The sequence below is a fragment of the Drosophila subpulchrella genome, chromosome 2L, assembly GCF_014743375.2.
Source record: "Drosophila subpulchrella strain 33 F10 #4 breed RU33 chromosome 2L, RU_Dsub_v1.1 Primary Assembly, whole genome shotgun sequence".
NCBI classification, from domain to species: Eukaryota; Metazoa; Arthropoda; class Insecta; order Diptera; family Drosophilidae; genus Drosophila; species Drosophila subpulchrella.
The window spans coordinates 14159961-14176451 of NC_050610.1; the positions used below are offsets into that span (position 1 = coordinate 14159961).

At 36.8% G+C, this 16491-nt stretch overlaps 2 protein-coding genes across 6 annotated transcripts; one reads left to right on the top strand and one right to left on the bottom strand.

The window, feature by feature from the left end:
• The first annotated feature begins 359 nt into the window (after positions 1-359).
• LOC119547076 (MAGUK p55 subfamily member 6) lies at positions 360-9481 on the top strand. Of its 5 annotated transcripts, none has more exons than XM_037853764.1 (10): positions 360-692; positions 1330-1427; positions 5664-5816; positions 6335-6769; positions 7320-7418; positions 7487-7648; positions 7711-7921; positions 8091-8422; positions 8484-8558; positions 8637-9481. In XM_037853764.1, exons 1-10 carry the CDS (start codon positions 587-589, stop codon positions 8895-8897), a joined length of 1932 nt encoding a protein of 643 aa, XP_037709692.1. In that variant the 5' UTR covers positions 360-586; the 3' UTR covers positions 8898-9481. The 5 variants fall into 5 exon arrangements, with proteins under 5 accessions (XP_037709692.1, XP_037709691.1, XP_037709695.1 ...); XM_037853763.1 differs by having other exon boundaries at positions 361-692; positions 6335-6832; XM_037853767.1 differs by having other exon boundaries at positions 362-692; positions 8721-9481.
• Positions 9482-9493: 12 nt separating this feature from the next.
• LOC119547077 (proteasome maturation protein) lies at positions 9494-10928 on the bottom strand. Its single transcript, XM_037853769.1, has 3 exons — positions 10795-10928; positions 10465-10730; positions 9494-9734 (listed from the first exon to the last, which is right to left on the bottom strand). Exons 1-3 carry the CDS (start codon positions 10795-10797, stop codon positions 9599-9601), a joined length of 405 nt encoding a protein of 134 aa, XP_037709697.1. The 5' UTR covers positions 10798-10928; the 3' UTR covers positions 9494-9598.
• Positions 10929-16491: the final 5563 nt, after the last annotated feature.

Genomic DNA, 16491 nt, shown 5'->3' on the forward strand with positions numbered 1-16491 from the left:
ATTTTTTACAAACAACTTTTTCTCCCATCTATATATCTTTAAACTAAAAATACCAATAAAGCAAAAAGTTTTTCTTAATTTATGAAACTAAATTCTCTATTAATAACAAAACTTGAAGCCAAATTCAAATCAAATGAACTAGCTTTATAAAAGATCTTTCCTTTTTTAATGTGACCAAACGCATCAAAAGGAAAAAACCTGTAAGCTACAGAATTGGCGCCGATAACAAAAATATTTAAAAACCGATAGGCGCACTTGTTTTAAAGTTCCCCACCTGCAAAAGCTTTTATATTTGAGCTTTGATTTTGGCAGCGTGCAACAAAAGCGGTTTTAGTTAGACTCGCTCGCTCCCACAAACAAGTCGTTTGTTTTTTCTCTCGCGGAGGTGGTTGTTTTTGTTGTTTGCGTGGCTTGTGTTTATAACAATAACAACAAGTGATTATTACTCGAAGACAAGTTGTGTTCAAGTGGCTAAGCATATGGCTAAAACATAAGGGTTAAACCTTTTTGGCTCGAGATACGAGACTTCCTTTGGTGTTACTCAATTTTGGGGGATTTATTTTGGCCACCTCCCAGTTCTTCCAAAATGGTTCGGTGGAGCGCGCGGTCGCGACGTCAAGCTCGCCAGGATAAAGTGGAGCTCTTGGCCAGCAACAACAAAGTGAATGGCGAGGACGATACGTCCGATAACGGTACGTGCAGGGGTGTCCTTTAAAGGGGGTCATTTCTGAAATATGATTTAAAGGAGTTACGGAAATTGCATCCTCATAAAAAATGTATATTTTATAATATAACCACTTTAAGTGAATATAACCAATTTTTGGGTGGTACCTTTCTATTGTTAATTACATAAAAAGTCTGATTTTATTGTTTAAGCGTGAAATGTTTAATAATTATTGGTAGACTTTCGATTATTAGGAATGCCAAATTGTCTTTGGACAAACCTGTTTGCATTCAATTTTAAAGATCTTTCTCTATTTAACCATTAAATAACAAAAAGTCTTAAAACTTGTTTAGAGATTTGTATAGGATTTTTTTTTAAATCTATTAAAGCAAGTTATAAAAAAATTAAATCTTGAAAAGTAGGTTAGTAACAAGTTAGCAAAAAATTTAAATGATACACCTTGATAATAATGAGTCTTCAATGATTAGAAATATTATAAAAATTAAAATTAACAAACTAACCATCCCTTTTCAAATACCACTGATGAGCCTTTTTTTTGTGTTAAAAAAGTAAACATTAAGCTGTCAAAACGACTGTCATTTCATCTTTTGTCGATTGCCATTTTACGACTGTGGTTTATCTAAAACACTTTCCTTTGGTTTTAGCCGCCTTCCGCAATTCGGCGGACCTATCCGACCACGATGAGATCTTCCTCAAGGGTTTACTGCGTAGTAATCCCAATACGCCCCACAAGGAACTGATGGTAAGTAGACCAGAACATATAAACGTAAAGAGTCGAGAAAAAATAACTCGGTACATTTTCTGACCCACTTATTTGCCTTCGAGCATCTGCTCAATAAGAAAATTGCGCATACGGTTTTCCACACATTTTCCATTCACATCGACACCAACACACACACACACTTGCCATTTGTGTTTACTTTATCGATGGCATTGCATGCTGATTTTCGGTCTAGATAGAATTTTCCGGGCCGCTTATACGTGCGTGTGTTTGCTTTCCTTATTACATCATTTTCTTTGCCTCCCACAAACGTTGAAATAGGAAAAACAAAATCCTTCTGAGTAAAAAATGATTTTCTCGGTTAAGACAGATACTTCAATTGCTTTTCATTTTTGTTGTCTTTTGTGGGTATAATTACGGGCCATTAGCACTGCCATTTTTTCTATGCCTTCCCTCTTATGTATTTTCGCTCTAAACTTGACCTCTATTGCCTCCGCAGATGAGTTTGCTTTTATGCAGATGGTAAGAGATTTTATTAGATCATCGTGATATAACCACTGAAGTGGGAATATCTTGACCTGACACATTTTCTTGGCTTCAACACTAATTTGGAGTTTTCTAACGAAAGTTTGTGGCCTAATCAAAATGAAAATTATTTTAGGTGTTTATGCGGAAAACACGCAAACAAACTGGGAAAGCGATGAGTTGATGTTTTTACAAAATTGAAATCGAATTCTATGTGCTCTGTAAAAAATAGGATATCTAACATATTACCAATTTCAAAATGTAAAACGTTTAGTTGAAGAATAAAGATTTTTACTAATAAACGGAAACTTTTAAAATACTTACAACTTAATAATTATTATGTAAAAAAAGAAAAAACTAAAATTTTAACAATTTAAAAATTTAAACAGTTTAGTTTTCATTGAAGAATAGTAATAATAGCCCATCAACGGGAACTTTACAAATATTTACAGCTAATATTATTATAAACTTTTTATTGAAATCCTTTAGATGATTTTAGAATTAAGGACACTTTTAAATATCATTAATCCCTATACAAATAATTTTCATTATTCTATTCTTAGTTAATAAGCCCAAACCTAAAGTTATTACAGCCTTAAACAAGCATTGCAGAAACAAAAGAAGCCAAAACACAGAAAATATAATGGAAAGCGACATCGCGTGACGCGGATAATTAGAATCCAACATTTTCCGAGGAATTTTCCTGAGCCTGCCCATTTGATTGTGGTTTTTATGCTGCGGCTGGCGGCTGTTGAGAAAGGCAGTGAAAGTAATTAAACCAACGAGTCACGAGATAAGAAAATATGAAATGTGCCCTACCAATTCCCCAATTCGATTACCCCCACTCTCCTGTCGTCACCGCTCCTTCGAGCACTCCCCCATTTTATGTAGATTACATAAAATGCGGCACAAGTCGCAGTGTCAACTCTTTGACATCAACGCCCCAAAGAAGTTGTGTGTATTTGAGTGTGAATAAGAAAACCGGTTTGAAAATGTATTTCCAACGTAAACACGACGCTTTTTATGTTACCTGAGTTCGAAAACGATGCACAGAAAGCGCTTAACTTGTTGGCCTACTAATGCAGCTGCGGTTGGGAGTACGAGTACGAGAAACATATACAGCATAAGAAAGAGCCAAAAGCTTAGCGGCCAAGATCGAAATGGGATTCAGATGCTGTTAAGATCTTAAAAGCATTTGATTATGATCTTAAATATGAAAAGTCACAAGCAAACTTAAAAATGCAATAATATATATATTCAAATATTTTAATCTTTGTACATTATTATTTCTTAGTTTAAAATTTTGTTTCTTGCTTTATGTATTGGAAATATTTTAATCTTTGTATATTATTATTTCTTATTTAAAATTTTTGTTCTCTCTTGTTTTACGTATTGGAAAAATTCCCAACCTGCACTTCTTAACCTCCACCAATTTATTATTCAACTTCCTTTTAATGTGTGTTTAAGTTTTGGTAATTTTATTAGGTGTAACCCAATTTTCCAATTTTTAAAATCATAAAATTATTTGTTTAAAATTAATATTAACATAACCAATTAATTTTAATACCTCATTTTTTATGTTGTTATCATATTTATTATAAATAAGTAAATAACGCTATTCGTTTTAATGTAAAAGTATGACTTTTTCTGAGTACATATCCGTACATATCACTGGTAGCTAAAGTTTTGCATTTAAGCCTCTGTTAAACGCAAGTTAACATGTAGATAACATGCCTCGTACAGTTGTAACTTGGCTCGCACTGAGCTTTTTAACACGGCAAGCCAGCGAGCTAGAAAGAGAGCGAGAGCGAGCCAGCGAAAGAGACGGCAGCATCTAGCCCTAGCTCGCTCACTAACTCTCGTTTATTCCGAGAGCTTGTGAGTCAGTTACTTGCGAGCAGTCTAAAGGTGAGGTTCAGAATCCGGTTCAAAAACGCGCGCTTCTGTTTTTTAAGCCCCTTCGTTTGTGTGAGCACTGATGCTTGACTGTGTTGGTGTTTCTACGTCAGTGTTTGTGAGCATGGCTTAAACGGGGCGGCTTCGCTTTAAGCCAAAAGGCAACAGTTAGTTGTAACTCTCTCTCTCTGCAAACGCTTTTCCAAATTCAATCGAAAAACCATGTGAATTTTAAAGGTGTTTATAAAAAACAAATCAATAATAATGTATAAACGAAAAACTGGAACAGCTATTAGTGTGTTGTGCTAGTGCCTTGGTAACCCCGCTGCGAAGAGCTTTTCCGAGCTTAAATTGATGACGTAGTCGCGGAGAACTGTTTTGTAACCTGGCCAACAACAGTTAACAGTCTTGGCCATGTTTTGGCATTTCCAAAAAACCCCAAACTCCATACCACCAAAGTTTTTGAACTCTCAAACACAAAAAAAAAGAGAGGCTCTCTCACCTACACACTGATATAGCCGCTCGCTCTTGGCTTTAAACGCTCACTAGCGTTTTGGGAGTGGCTCCAAAAAATAAAGAAAAAACAGATATAAAAGTCAAATAAAAATATAACCCACTGTTAATGTAATTGAAAACGTTATGGCCCTAAAAACTTCAAGATTAATCAAGTAATTTTGCCATTTTAGGTTACAAATTTCGCTGCTACTATTAGCCTTCGAAAAAATAAAATGAATTCACGTAGTTGTTTACGTGTTTTTTTTTCTATGTGTATGTGTCTAATTATCGCTTTAGTTAATTAGTAAGCACCTGTTGCGGTACATGATATTTTGAGGCAATTTTAAAAACTGACGTTGTCATGACGAAAACATTTTGCTGAGTGGAGGTGAAAGCCCTAAGCCAAAGTATCAATAACAATTGTGGGTGTGTGTGAAAAATGGGTGGGGATTGTCTGTCGCGTGGGGCTTCTTCACAGTTTTTCACACGGAAAAAGGGCTGAACTAAACTTAAACCCATAGAACTCAGCAGAAATGCGATCCTCGACGGTTCGATAAATAAATAAACAAGAGGATTAGTCATTCAGCAGAGATGAAGATATTGGGAGGGGTATATCTATAATGATTTATTATCATATTTGAAGAGCCTTATAGAACTGTAGAACTCGAAGAACTTTCAGTCTTTAAATTTAAACCTTTAAAAGTGATATGTATCGTAATCTTTCACGCTTAGCTTGACATTCCTAACATTCCATTCAATTTGATAGAGACCCACACACGGAACATTTTCCCAGAATAGAGTTCTTATAGAGAATGCAATTTTTCCGCCTTTCGCTTATCAAATCTTCGGAGAGCAGAAGAGAAAAGCACTCCCACATGAAATACCCATAAATATTGCATGAGTACGACGTTGACTCAGATGACTTTCCCATCGTGGGCGGAAACGGCCGATAAGCCAGAATAATAAATACAAGATGCGAGAGAATAACAAAGCCTGTAGACGGGTAAAAAATAAGGCCGGAAGACGAAATTATGTGCAATTAAAGCAGAAAACTCACTTTCCATGCGACCCAAATTCAAATGGCAAGCGACCTAATTTTTGACCTAAGACTCCAAAAATTCTGTTGTCAGCGAAGAGTTCACCAGGGGTTAAATGGCAAAGTTATGTGGGGGAGCAAGAAAGAGAGACAGAGAAGGCTCCCCAAAAAAGCTTGAACCAATTAACGCACTCAATTAAGTCGGAGGCATCATAACTTGACCTAGGGCAGGCACGCCCCAGACGAAGACCAGAATTTAATTAGGCGTACATGACAAAGTCTTCACTTTTCTTCGTATTTTGCAGCTGAATCCGACCGAGCCGCAGCCAGTGCCATTATTCCTGCCCGCTCATCTGAACAACAAGCCGATTTGCGACGACATCATCCGTAAGTTCTCACCCTCGAGGCGTCTGGAGTCGCGAGAGCTCGCCAAGCTTCTCGCCCAACCGCATTTTCGTGTAAGTAGCAAGGAAAGTCACTGGGAAAGCCTTTCTCCACTCTCACTTAAAGATATCTGAGTTCAAGAAAGTTATCTCTAACGAGGCTTTGGTATTATATGTGCCTATATTTTTTATTTAGGGAATCTGGTTTAAGGCCTTTGAATTCTTATATTCGATGTTATTTATGATATTTAAAAATTTGGGTTCATGTATTATTAAAAGATATATAGGGAATACCTAAAATATTTTTTTTGGGGTTTATAGAACCAACATTTTTTTTTGCAATTTCCGATGAAGACCCTTTCTTACATTTAAAAATAAACATTAACCAGAACTTTCAAAACTTTTTAAAGAGAATGGGATGTCTTTATTGCAAAGTTAGGTCAGCAAAAATAGGAGGATGATATAGGGGCAACGGAATATTTATTTTTTCAAGCAATAAAGCCATTCAAAGCACTGGATCTTATATTAAACCCTAATAAATTCGGAATCAGGAAGCACACTGATAATATTTTAATAAAATGTTTGTCTTGCAGGCCCTTGTGCGCGCCCATGATGAGATAGGAGCGCTCTACGAGCATCGACTGAAAGCCGCCGGTGGATCCACCACTCAACTAGAGATCGCCAGTCAACGCCAATCGGGTGGCTACCTGTTCACCGAGGACATTCTCAGCACCAAGATGCCCGTGGAGACCATCAAGATGGTGGGTCTGCGCCGAGACCCCAACAAGCCCCTCGGCCTGACCGTCGAGCTGGACGAGTTCAAGCAACTGGTGGTGGCCAGGATACTGGCTGGCGGAGTGATCGACAAACAGAGCATGCTGCATGTGGGCGATGTCATTCTGGAGGTGAACGGCACACCGGTGCGCACGCCCGACGAGCTGCAGGTGGAGGTGTCGCGGGCCAAGGAGAATCTCACCCTGAAGATCGGACCCAATGTCGATGAGGAGATCAAGAGCGGTCGCTACACTGTGAGTGGGGGTCAGGTAAAACAGAATGGCATCGCGGGCCTCGAGACGGGCAAGAAACTGACGGTAAGTTCGATGTTTGCTTGAAGAATTCTTCCCAAGGATTGCTGCTTGCTTGCATGAATTTTGATTAGTTGAGAGATGCGTTTATTTTGTTTTGTAATTCAAGCAAAGTTCAAAAAATGGAATTAGAATTATTAAAACATATTTAAATAAATTTTACTAAATTTTAGATTTTTGTATTAACTGATTTACCCTTCATTACTGTTTTGTTAAAGCCTTATCTTAAATACTCATTTTAATATATTCAGTTATTTATATACATATGTGTTCAAAAAAAAAACCATAAGTAATTCCTATTTTTAACTATGGATACTCATTATAATCTTCATCATTAAATACCTTAAGACTTTAAAAGTCAAACTTAGAACGAATTCCCTCCAAAATTCTCGAATCGCTTGCAACTAAGTAAGTAAATCTTGGCATAGCATACAAAATCCCTCATAAATTTTAAAATATTTTAATAATATTTTCAATCTTTATTTATAAACAGTGCTATATGCGTGCGCTGTTCACATACAATCCGTCGGAGGATTCTTTGCTGCCATGCAGGGACATTGGATTGCCCTTTAAATCGGGTGATATTTTGCAGGTGAGTTGGGCAATGAAAAACCTAATGAAATAGTTTCAACCTTTTTTATTTTTTTCCCCCTAATAAAGATCATTAATGTCAAAGACCCCAACTGGTGGCAGGCGAAGAACATTACTGCCGAATCGGAAAAGATTGGTCTTATACCATCTCAAGAGTTAGAGGAGCGACGCAAAGCTTTTGTGGCCCCTGAAGCGGATTATGTTCACAAAATTGGCATTTGCGGAACAAGGGTTAGTTCTTTTATAATGTCTTTAAATATTTTTAAATGAAATATGATAATATTTCCCAAAAGATCTCGAAACGAAAGCGCAAGACCATGTACCGATCGGTGGCCAACTGTGAGTTCGACAAGGCGGAACTGCTGCTTTATGAAGAGGTCACCCGGATGCCTCCCTTCCGCAGGAAAACCCTGGTCCTCATTGGAGTTTCTGGAGTGGGAAGGCGCACGCTTAAGAATCGCCTGATTAACAGCGATGTGGACAAGTTCGGAGCCGTTATTCCACGTGAGTATAGAAGATAGAGATTTCTGACTTTAAGACACACCATCTGATATTATATTATCTATCCACATACCAAATTTCATAACGATCTGGCGAAGATTACGATTATAAGCCTTTATTAGATTTTTGTGTTAAATTAAAAAAAAAATAATATTTCACTTACTTATTTTAGATACAAGTCGTCCCAAGCGCGCCTTGGAGGAGAATGGCACAAGCTATTGGTTCATGGACCGCGAGGAAATGGATGAGGCCGTGAGGAATAACGAGTTCCTGGAGTATGGCGAGCACAATGGCAACCTGTACGGCACCCACTTGCAGTCCATTAAGGATGTGATCAACAGTGGTCGCATGTGCATCCTGGATTGTGCACCCAATGCTCTGAAGATCCTGCACAATAGCCAGGAACTGATGCCATTTGTTATCTTTGTGGCAGCGCCGGGCATGGAACAGCTCAAGACCATCTATGCAGATCGCAGGGCCACTGGCTCCAATAGGAATCTATCTGTATGTTTGACGTAGAACCCTTAGATTAGGCACTCCTTTAATCCGAGCACGTATTCCACAGTTTGACCGCCAGAGCTCCATTAGATTCAGCTCCAGACGCGCCCGTACGCTCGAGTCCCTAGCATCGTTGTATGAGGTAAAGTTACCAGACCTGTCCTTAATCTGAAATACCTATCAAATGTGATCTATTCACTCATACGCTTGGCACACCTAGGCCACCCTAGTAGCCCTCTTAGATATCTGCCTGAATACCCAGACATTGCTTAACACATTCGAATTGTATGGCTCTTTTGAACAGGATGACGATCTGGTGGCCACCGTCGAGGAGAGCAGCTTTGTCCAGCGAAAATACGAGAAGTACTTCGACATGGTCATCGTGAACGAGGACTTCGACGAGACGTTCCGTCAGGTGGTGGAAACTCTGGATCAGATGAGCCACGAGGAGCAGTGGGTGCCTGTCAACTGGATCTACTAGAAACGAAACACTACCCATAAGCTACTGCAATTTCGCATTCTTGCATATATAGAGAAAATATACACAGCAAAAATCTATTGCCTATCATCACAAGAAAAGGGATTATTCCAGTAATTGAAGCTTAAAATCGCAGCACAATACGAATCTTACAAAAAGCATTAAAAAGTTACCGTTTTCAATACTACTTCCTGCTGATTAAAAGTTTTTTTTCAAGAAGGTGCTCAATTACTGTTGTTTTCCTCTTTAAATATAAATTATGTATATATATGCAATGTTTTGTATAATTTGAAATGCGCCCTCCGTTTACACTTCAGTTTTCCTTAAGTCTAAGCCTAATTTTACGAAACGAATTCGTCCATTTTACAAACTCTTATTGTTTTATTTATACGAGCATTATGATTTACGTCGATGCATATCTCTTCAGTTTATAATTTTAACGAATCTCCTCAGTACAACAATCCTTTCTGCCAATATTTCTAGTAGTTTTTAGACTTGTTTGAATAAAATGTATAAGTTTAACGAACTAGTTTAATATTGATGTGGAGTAAAACAAATTGAATACGAATAAATTTGGCTCAAATAAATGGTAGAATGAGTTTACCTTTAACCGGGGCTCGAAAATAAATTTTATTTGCTCAATTTAAAGTCTTAGAATGTGTATGTTGAATGCCAGGCATTTAAGCAACTATGTTTTAAAAGATTTATAGGTGAATTCCAAGAGATTTCTCCACCACAGCGTGGGGCTGACGCATTTGCTCGCTGTACTCTGGAAGATTCATGAAGTCCTCAAAACCGATGGAGTCAACGCGACCAGTCAAAACGTCGTCCATGAAGTTGCTGCAAGAAATAAAGAGATTTGAGATTATTACATTTATAAATGGTTAATATAAAAAAGATAAACTCCAAACCTATTCAGTATGATAGCATATTAGTTACTTTAATGCAAGAAACAAAAAGAATTGAGAATAATACATGTATAAATGGTTAATATAACAAAGGTAAACTCCAAACCTATTCAGTATGATAGCATATTAGTTACTTTAATGCAAGAAATAAAAAGATTTGAGAATAATACATGTATAAATGGTTAATTAACAAAGGTAATCTCCAAACCTATTCAGTATGATGGGATGTTAGTTACTTTAATGGCTATTAACTCAATGGTAAATCAACTTTCTAATAAAGATGTTATATATCTCCAATTTTTTAGTGGTTATTTTCGAAGTCTTAACAAGGAATTCAATTGCCGAAGAAGGAATCTGAAGTAACTTCGGCAAAGGTTTTCACAAAAAAGTGTTAAGGGATTTCTAAGAGCTGCTTTGGCATACTTTTTAGAATGATATCTACTGTACAATACGTTTAATTTGAAATCTAGAGAAAGAACGCTATCCTAGATCATAGATGATACATGTGGTGTGGGTTCTTTGTGATAATGTGGGTTTCCGGGTTGGGGAATAGGGGGTTCCCCGGAATAGTGAACGTTTCTTGCTTAGATATAAGTGTTCCTCGGATTAACAAGGGTTCCCTGCGACAACAGAGCTGCTCTGTAGGATGACCAATCCCTCACCTGGACTGCAGGAAGGGCAGGCGGCCCACCTGCCGGGCGGCGAAGCGCTCCATTCCCATTTTGAGGGGCACACCGAGACCCTCGCGGTTGCGCAGCATCTGCATGTTGAGGTTGTACTGGTGCTCGTTGTAGTTGAGTTCCGAGTCGCGCAGCCGGTGGACGTGGGCCAGTTGGTTGAGGCAATTGGCCTCCGTGGGCATTCCCACACGGCCGGTGGCATTCAGTACGGACACCTCAGAGGGCTGAACTTTCAGGGATGGCTGGTACTGTTTTGCAAGGGTTATTCACTTCATTAGCATCCCTATTAACTGGACAACGCCATGTACTCACCATCTTGTCTCTAGTTTTGTATATTTCAAGCTTTTTGAAGAAAAATCAAGTGATTTACAAAAAATCTTGTTGAATGACAAACAAATTCCGTGCGAAATAGAGGTGGAACAAAATCGATGTTTATTCGATTCTATGTATGTTTCTGGAAAAATCGATTATTTCCTAGCAATCATCGATTACGCGACTAGCTGGGACGCAACCCATTTTACTTGACATGTAATTAAGCCCAGACTGGAACCATAATCTCGTAAGATAAAGGCGGCAAATTTGAAAATTCCTTTTTGATAAGAAAACATTTATTGAGGACTTATTCCCAATCAGTGATAATTTACAAAAATAAATCTTTTAATCGAAAGGTTTTTCAACAGTTAATGTAAGTAACTTAAGTAAAACACGTTACCATTACTTTATTCCTAAGGATATTATCCCAAATATTAACTTTTACTTCATACATCATTTCCTTTTTGAATGATCCATTGTCTTTCGAATAAATATTAATGTTAAATTATTTTGTATTTTCAAATGATTGCTTATTTTAGATTTTATAAAACATCGATTTTTTAATCGAAACTCACTTTAGTTCAATACCACATTGATAAGTTAAATGTGGTCTATGTAAATTTGTTTTATTAGCGCGTTTAGCACTTTGGTCAAGTGACGACTTTGGGTGTTGTGATTAATTACACCCTCGCTGGGCCAGCAACGAATATACACAAAATATATATCAAGCTCGGCCGCAGCTCTAATCAATTCGATCAACAAAAGAACTGCTCGCTGGCTCTGGGTTTTGTTTTCCTTTTCGCGCCCACACCTTTTAGCGGCTTTTATGATCTTCTGCTCCACAGAGACGCGATTCATTTGCATCGAGTGACAAACGCGAACGAATGCGAACCCAAAATCACACGACAGAGCTTAATTAGTGCATGGTCACTAATAAAGATTTTGGTCAGTGGATATTGTGTTAATCAAACTCCCGCACACAATAGGCACAAACTGTCTCCGGTCGATCCGATCCTATCCAATCTGAACTTGAAACCGAAAGCCAGCCGGATAAAAACAATAACCGGATGGATCTGTGCCTTTTAAAGCGGAAAAATATAGTTCTAAATCTGGACTTGAGCGGAAAATAAATGGTTTGGTTATAAATCATTCTTAGTTATTTATAAACTTATGTTTATGTTATTAAATATTACTGCATTTACCTACGTTATAATTTACAACCATATTATACCATTCTATCATATGTATAAGCGTTACAAATTTTTTTTTATAACTTCCTTTTTCAATTAGACATATTTTTTATAATAAATAATGATAAAATAAGCGTTTGATAGATCACCATTATTTTTAATGAATGAATACTATCTTTAGAAACTGACGAAACGATAAGTAAACTAATCAAAATGATCTAAGACAAAATAAGAATGGAAATATTTATGGCATCTGGTTGATAAAAATTATGTTTGATTTTACTCGAGGTTGCTATTTTATTTCACTCTCACTATATAAAATATAAAAACTTTAATTGCTTGTATCTGTAAATCAATAAATTACAATTTTTAATATTTGTAGTATTTTAAGGTTTTAAAACCGTATTATTTATTTGTTACTAAAATATTAAACTTTCATAAATATTTTATTTACAGAAAATCTCTAAATTTTAACTATATCTCTTATAAGCCACTCCCATTATCTTTCCCCTTAAAATCTCTTTCCAAGATTGATTTATTGCGCTTACTTTCCGTTTTACAGCCTTTGACCAATTAATACATAGTAGAGTCTGAAGCAAATCAACCAATTTCCCAGTCGAATATATGGGTATCCATACGGATGACCAAAGAGTCAACTATGTATGGTCAAATGAAGATCTCAGGGCGAGAAGATCGAAATGTAAAAGTCAAATAAAAGTATAACGTCAAGAATTAACATTTTTTCACAGCAATAAATGCATAAAAGTCAAAGATGTGTACACTAAAAAAGGGGAAAGACATGAGCGCAACCTAAGGGGGTTTATTAAGCCGGTAATTTCTGTTAGAAGCAGATATATTGGACTGATATTGTCAACCTCTATGTCTTCTATACGTGCACTGAGAGAGATATCTTCACTGCATTGATTACATCGCACAATTTTTTAAAAAGTCTTTAAGATTCGTTAAGGTATTGGCTAAATTATTAGGGTGTAAGTTATTTCTTAATGTCTTTTTATTTCTATATTTATAACATTTAAAGATATCTAACGATTTTTTTTTAAGGAGTGACTAGATAATTATTTTTTCCCCCAGTGCATAAGTACACCCATTTATGTATTACGTATGTATATGGTATAAAATTTATAATCTTTTGCAGGCCTTCTCCGCTGGATGCTACCCATCGTTCGCCATTGTCGTCGCTAATAGAGACATACATACAACGTCTACTGGGAATTGATCAGGGATCGAAAGAGATGGAGGCTTCGTTAACGGCAGAAAAAGTTTGAATGTTTCGTTACTTTTCTTGGCTGCCATAAACTTTTATGGCTGCAAGACTCAGCGGAAGACGAGGACAATGGATTGGGATCGTGGATCTCTACCCGGGGATCAGAGAACAGGGAGCAGCTGTAAGCAGCCGTCGAGATGATTGGGCATTATGCCGGACCAGGGTTCGGGGCTATTCGGTATCTTTCTTTTTTTTTTATAACCATAGGGGTCGCTGCCGCTTTGACGGTCCTCCTCCCATGGGTGCCAATTAAGACACCAGGAAGAGGGTTGGAGCTGGGCAGGGGATCCGATCTGGACCCTATTAGCAGCCATATTGCCGAACACTGAGAAAATTTAGAATTGAAGGAAATGAAAGTAAATGTTGAAATATACGGATTTCTGAGAATCAAAGTTCAGAATTGGTTAATAGAAAGATGACAGTATTATATTTAAGAATACTTTACTCAATATGCATTTTCTGTAAAGGATCGTTTAGACAAAAGTATAGCCTAATTGGAGATAATTCTTTTACTAGACTTTGATATACTTTCTATAAATATTCTTTCGAATGTGAAAAAAATTTTTTTAACATATTTTTCCAACCATGCGCTCTATGTATTGGGAACTATAAAAGTTATATCCCGTTCGTGAGTGATCTGAGTAAGATCGCTCCGTACTTTTTATGGTCTCCATTCGCTAGGATCCCCCCTCTCCGCCATTGGACAACTGGCTTCACATGAAACCCCAGATACATTTGGTCATAAATCAAACGACTGAGTGAGAGATGCCCAATTCAGTGATGCATTTTATACATTTTTGAGAATGTCAGGATGTGTTTCGGTAAGAAATGGCGGACGCAAAACATAAGCTGTGAATTCGACGTAATTTTGGCAGTGGCATGTGTAATGCAGTAGCCAAGAAAAATAGAGGGTATACGAAAAGAAAAGGCGTCGGCAAAAGTCAAAAAAACCATTTCGTTACGCCAGGATGACCAAAGGCCAGCGACCAGAATGGAACGGGTTGAGCCGATCTCAGCTGCAGAGTTCCACCAAATCGGGAAATATATATATACATAATACATATCTCTGCCGATCTCTCGACATGTGCATTTGGCGTAACAGAAACAGAAACAAATGCAAACACACACTGCAGTCGTCCGCTCCCAATTTGGTGTATCTTTTTTAGCGTGTAGGTGTGAAAACGTCGTCCACTTCCTTTATCGGGGGTATATGTTTCGGGGTTTTTTTCGTTTCATTTCTGGTTACTGGTCTCCCCGAGTTATTTTGCATCTTCGCTTACATAAAAGTCAAAATATTTTCGGTGCAAAATAAAACAACAACCGACGCTGCTGTTTTAATCTTAAAACGTTTTCCGATTCGGTCACGGTTCTCTTCGGTTGGAAACCCGTTGTATCAAAATCTGGACAGGTCGTATATTTCTCTTCGCATCGGCTTTGACATTACCAATTCTGCTAATCGCAAGCCCTATAAATCAACCCCTTAAGAGCTCCAACTGTGTACAACGGCTGTACTTAAAATACTAGACTACAAGTGCTAGATGTGTACTATATACGCTCCTATCGTCAAACACTTCAGATCACCTTGTTTGTTGTGACGGGCGCCAAGTCAATCGGTCTGTTCCCATGCGTTTCTTTTAAACCGACAGGGATTTCATTTGAATGTTGTATTTTATTGCGAATATAAATTTTGCTTATTTTGACCACTAAAGTAATTATTTTTAGAACATTGTATACGAAAATATCATAAACCTTAGATTGGTTGGATGGAACTAATAGTTTCTTAAACGATTTCCTTGGTAGGCCCTTATAATGTATACATACACCAATGAGCCGTAAAATATATAATCTCTAGTTTATCTTTAAGAGGTCTTAACATGCAAATTTCATTTCATCTAACTATCTATAAGCTGTACAAATCATATATGTATACTTTCCAGCGACCGTAACTCAAAAAATAATCTTTATTTATTATTTTCTCACTTTTTATTTAACATAAGTTTTAACCAACTTCTGTCGCTTTTGACACAAAAAGTGAGGATGACTCTAGACTCGCAATAAGTTTTTTCAAACAAAAATAACTGTAACTACATAAAAACGTTTCAAAAATCAGTTTGCTTATATTTTTTATTATTATTTTATGCAAATGTCTAGAAACATGCATTTGAGCCATAACTTTCTCTTTTTAAAAAAAATTTTTCCGACATTGTTACCTTCAAAAAATCATAAAAAATATAAGCAAAATTATTTTTGCAGTTACCATTATTTGCGTTTTCAAGACGAGGAAAAAGGTTTAAAAGGTAGTAGCACAAATTCATCATTTTCAATAAGTACTGTATGGGTTAAGAACAGTATTGTTATCATTCCAACGGCATTTAAATTACCTTTCCATTGATGCCAAAGTTTACAAGAAGTAAGTTCAAATTATGATTATATTTAACTTTTGTTTCGTCAAAATACTTATGCCGACCAGTGTATGTTTATTAAACATTGTTCAGTCTTAAATTCTTCAAATGAAAATGAAGCTTTCTCAGTTTGCGAGACTACTTTCATCCCAAAAAATAAAATAAAGACTCCTTTTATCCCTATTTTAAAATTAATTAGCCCGAAAAACTAGAGAGGAATTTTGTCTTGATCTTAAGGTCGTTTCTTCTCAAATAAAAACAAAGACGAATTCGGAAAGTGAGATCTTTAAATTTTCAATTATTCTACTGTGCTGTGTGAATGCTATTAAATTTTTTACAAGGTAATTTATAAGATTAAATTAATATAAGAGTATAATAAAATAGTATTTATATCCTTTTTAAGTAAATGAATTTTCATTATTTTTCTGTCAGATTGAACAATTTGCTAGTATTTTGAAAATCCATTTTTGTGGAGAAAATCTTTGATGTCGACTAAACTATAGAGACACAATACACCAGCAATTCTTTATGATATTGCACAAGTCTTTCGCATGCATTTACAACTTGCCACGCGCAATTAATTGACATTTTATGAACTCTAATTGCAGATGCAGACGAAATGCAATCGTCCGACTGACCCCAGTTGATTTGCGTGAGTGCGAGCGAGCCAACCGTAGAGCCGATAACAGTAATGGCCGAGTGGGGAGGCGAATGAGCGGGCAAAGAGGAGAGCCGATTAATTGATTGACGTTTGCCGCTTTTGTTGTTGTTGCTTTAGGTAGGTGGAGCGTAGCTGTGAACGTTAACCCTTGTTAACCCC

Bases quoted from the DNA above. Each gene is read 5' to 3' on its own strand.
- LOC119547076 (XM_037853763.1), top strand. From the start codon at position 587: ATGGTTCGGTGGAGCGCGCGGTCGCGACGTCAAGCTCGCCAGGATAAA. The intron at 7,922-8,090 runs GTGAGTATAGAA...TACTTATTTTAG, and splicing joins GTTCGGAGCCGTTATTCCAC to ATACAAGTCGTCCCAAGCGC. The intron at 8,559-8,636 runs GTAAAGTTACCA...TGGCACACCTAG, and splicing joins CCCTAGCATCGTTGTATGAG to GCCACCCTAGTAGCCCTCTT.
- LOC119547077 (XM_037853769.1), bottom strand. The intron at 9,735-10,464 runs GTGAGGGATTGG...TATTTCTTGCAG, and splicing joins CTGCCCTTCCTGCAGTCCAG to CAACTTCATGGACGACGTTT.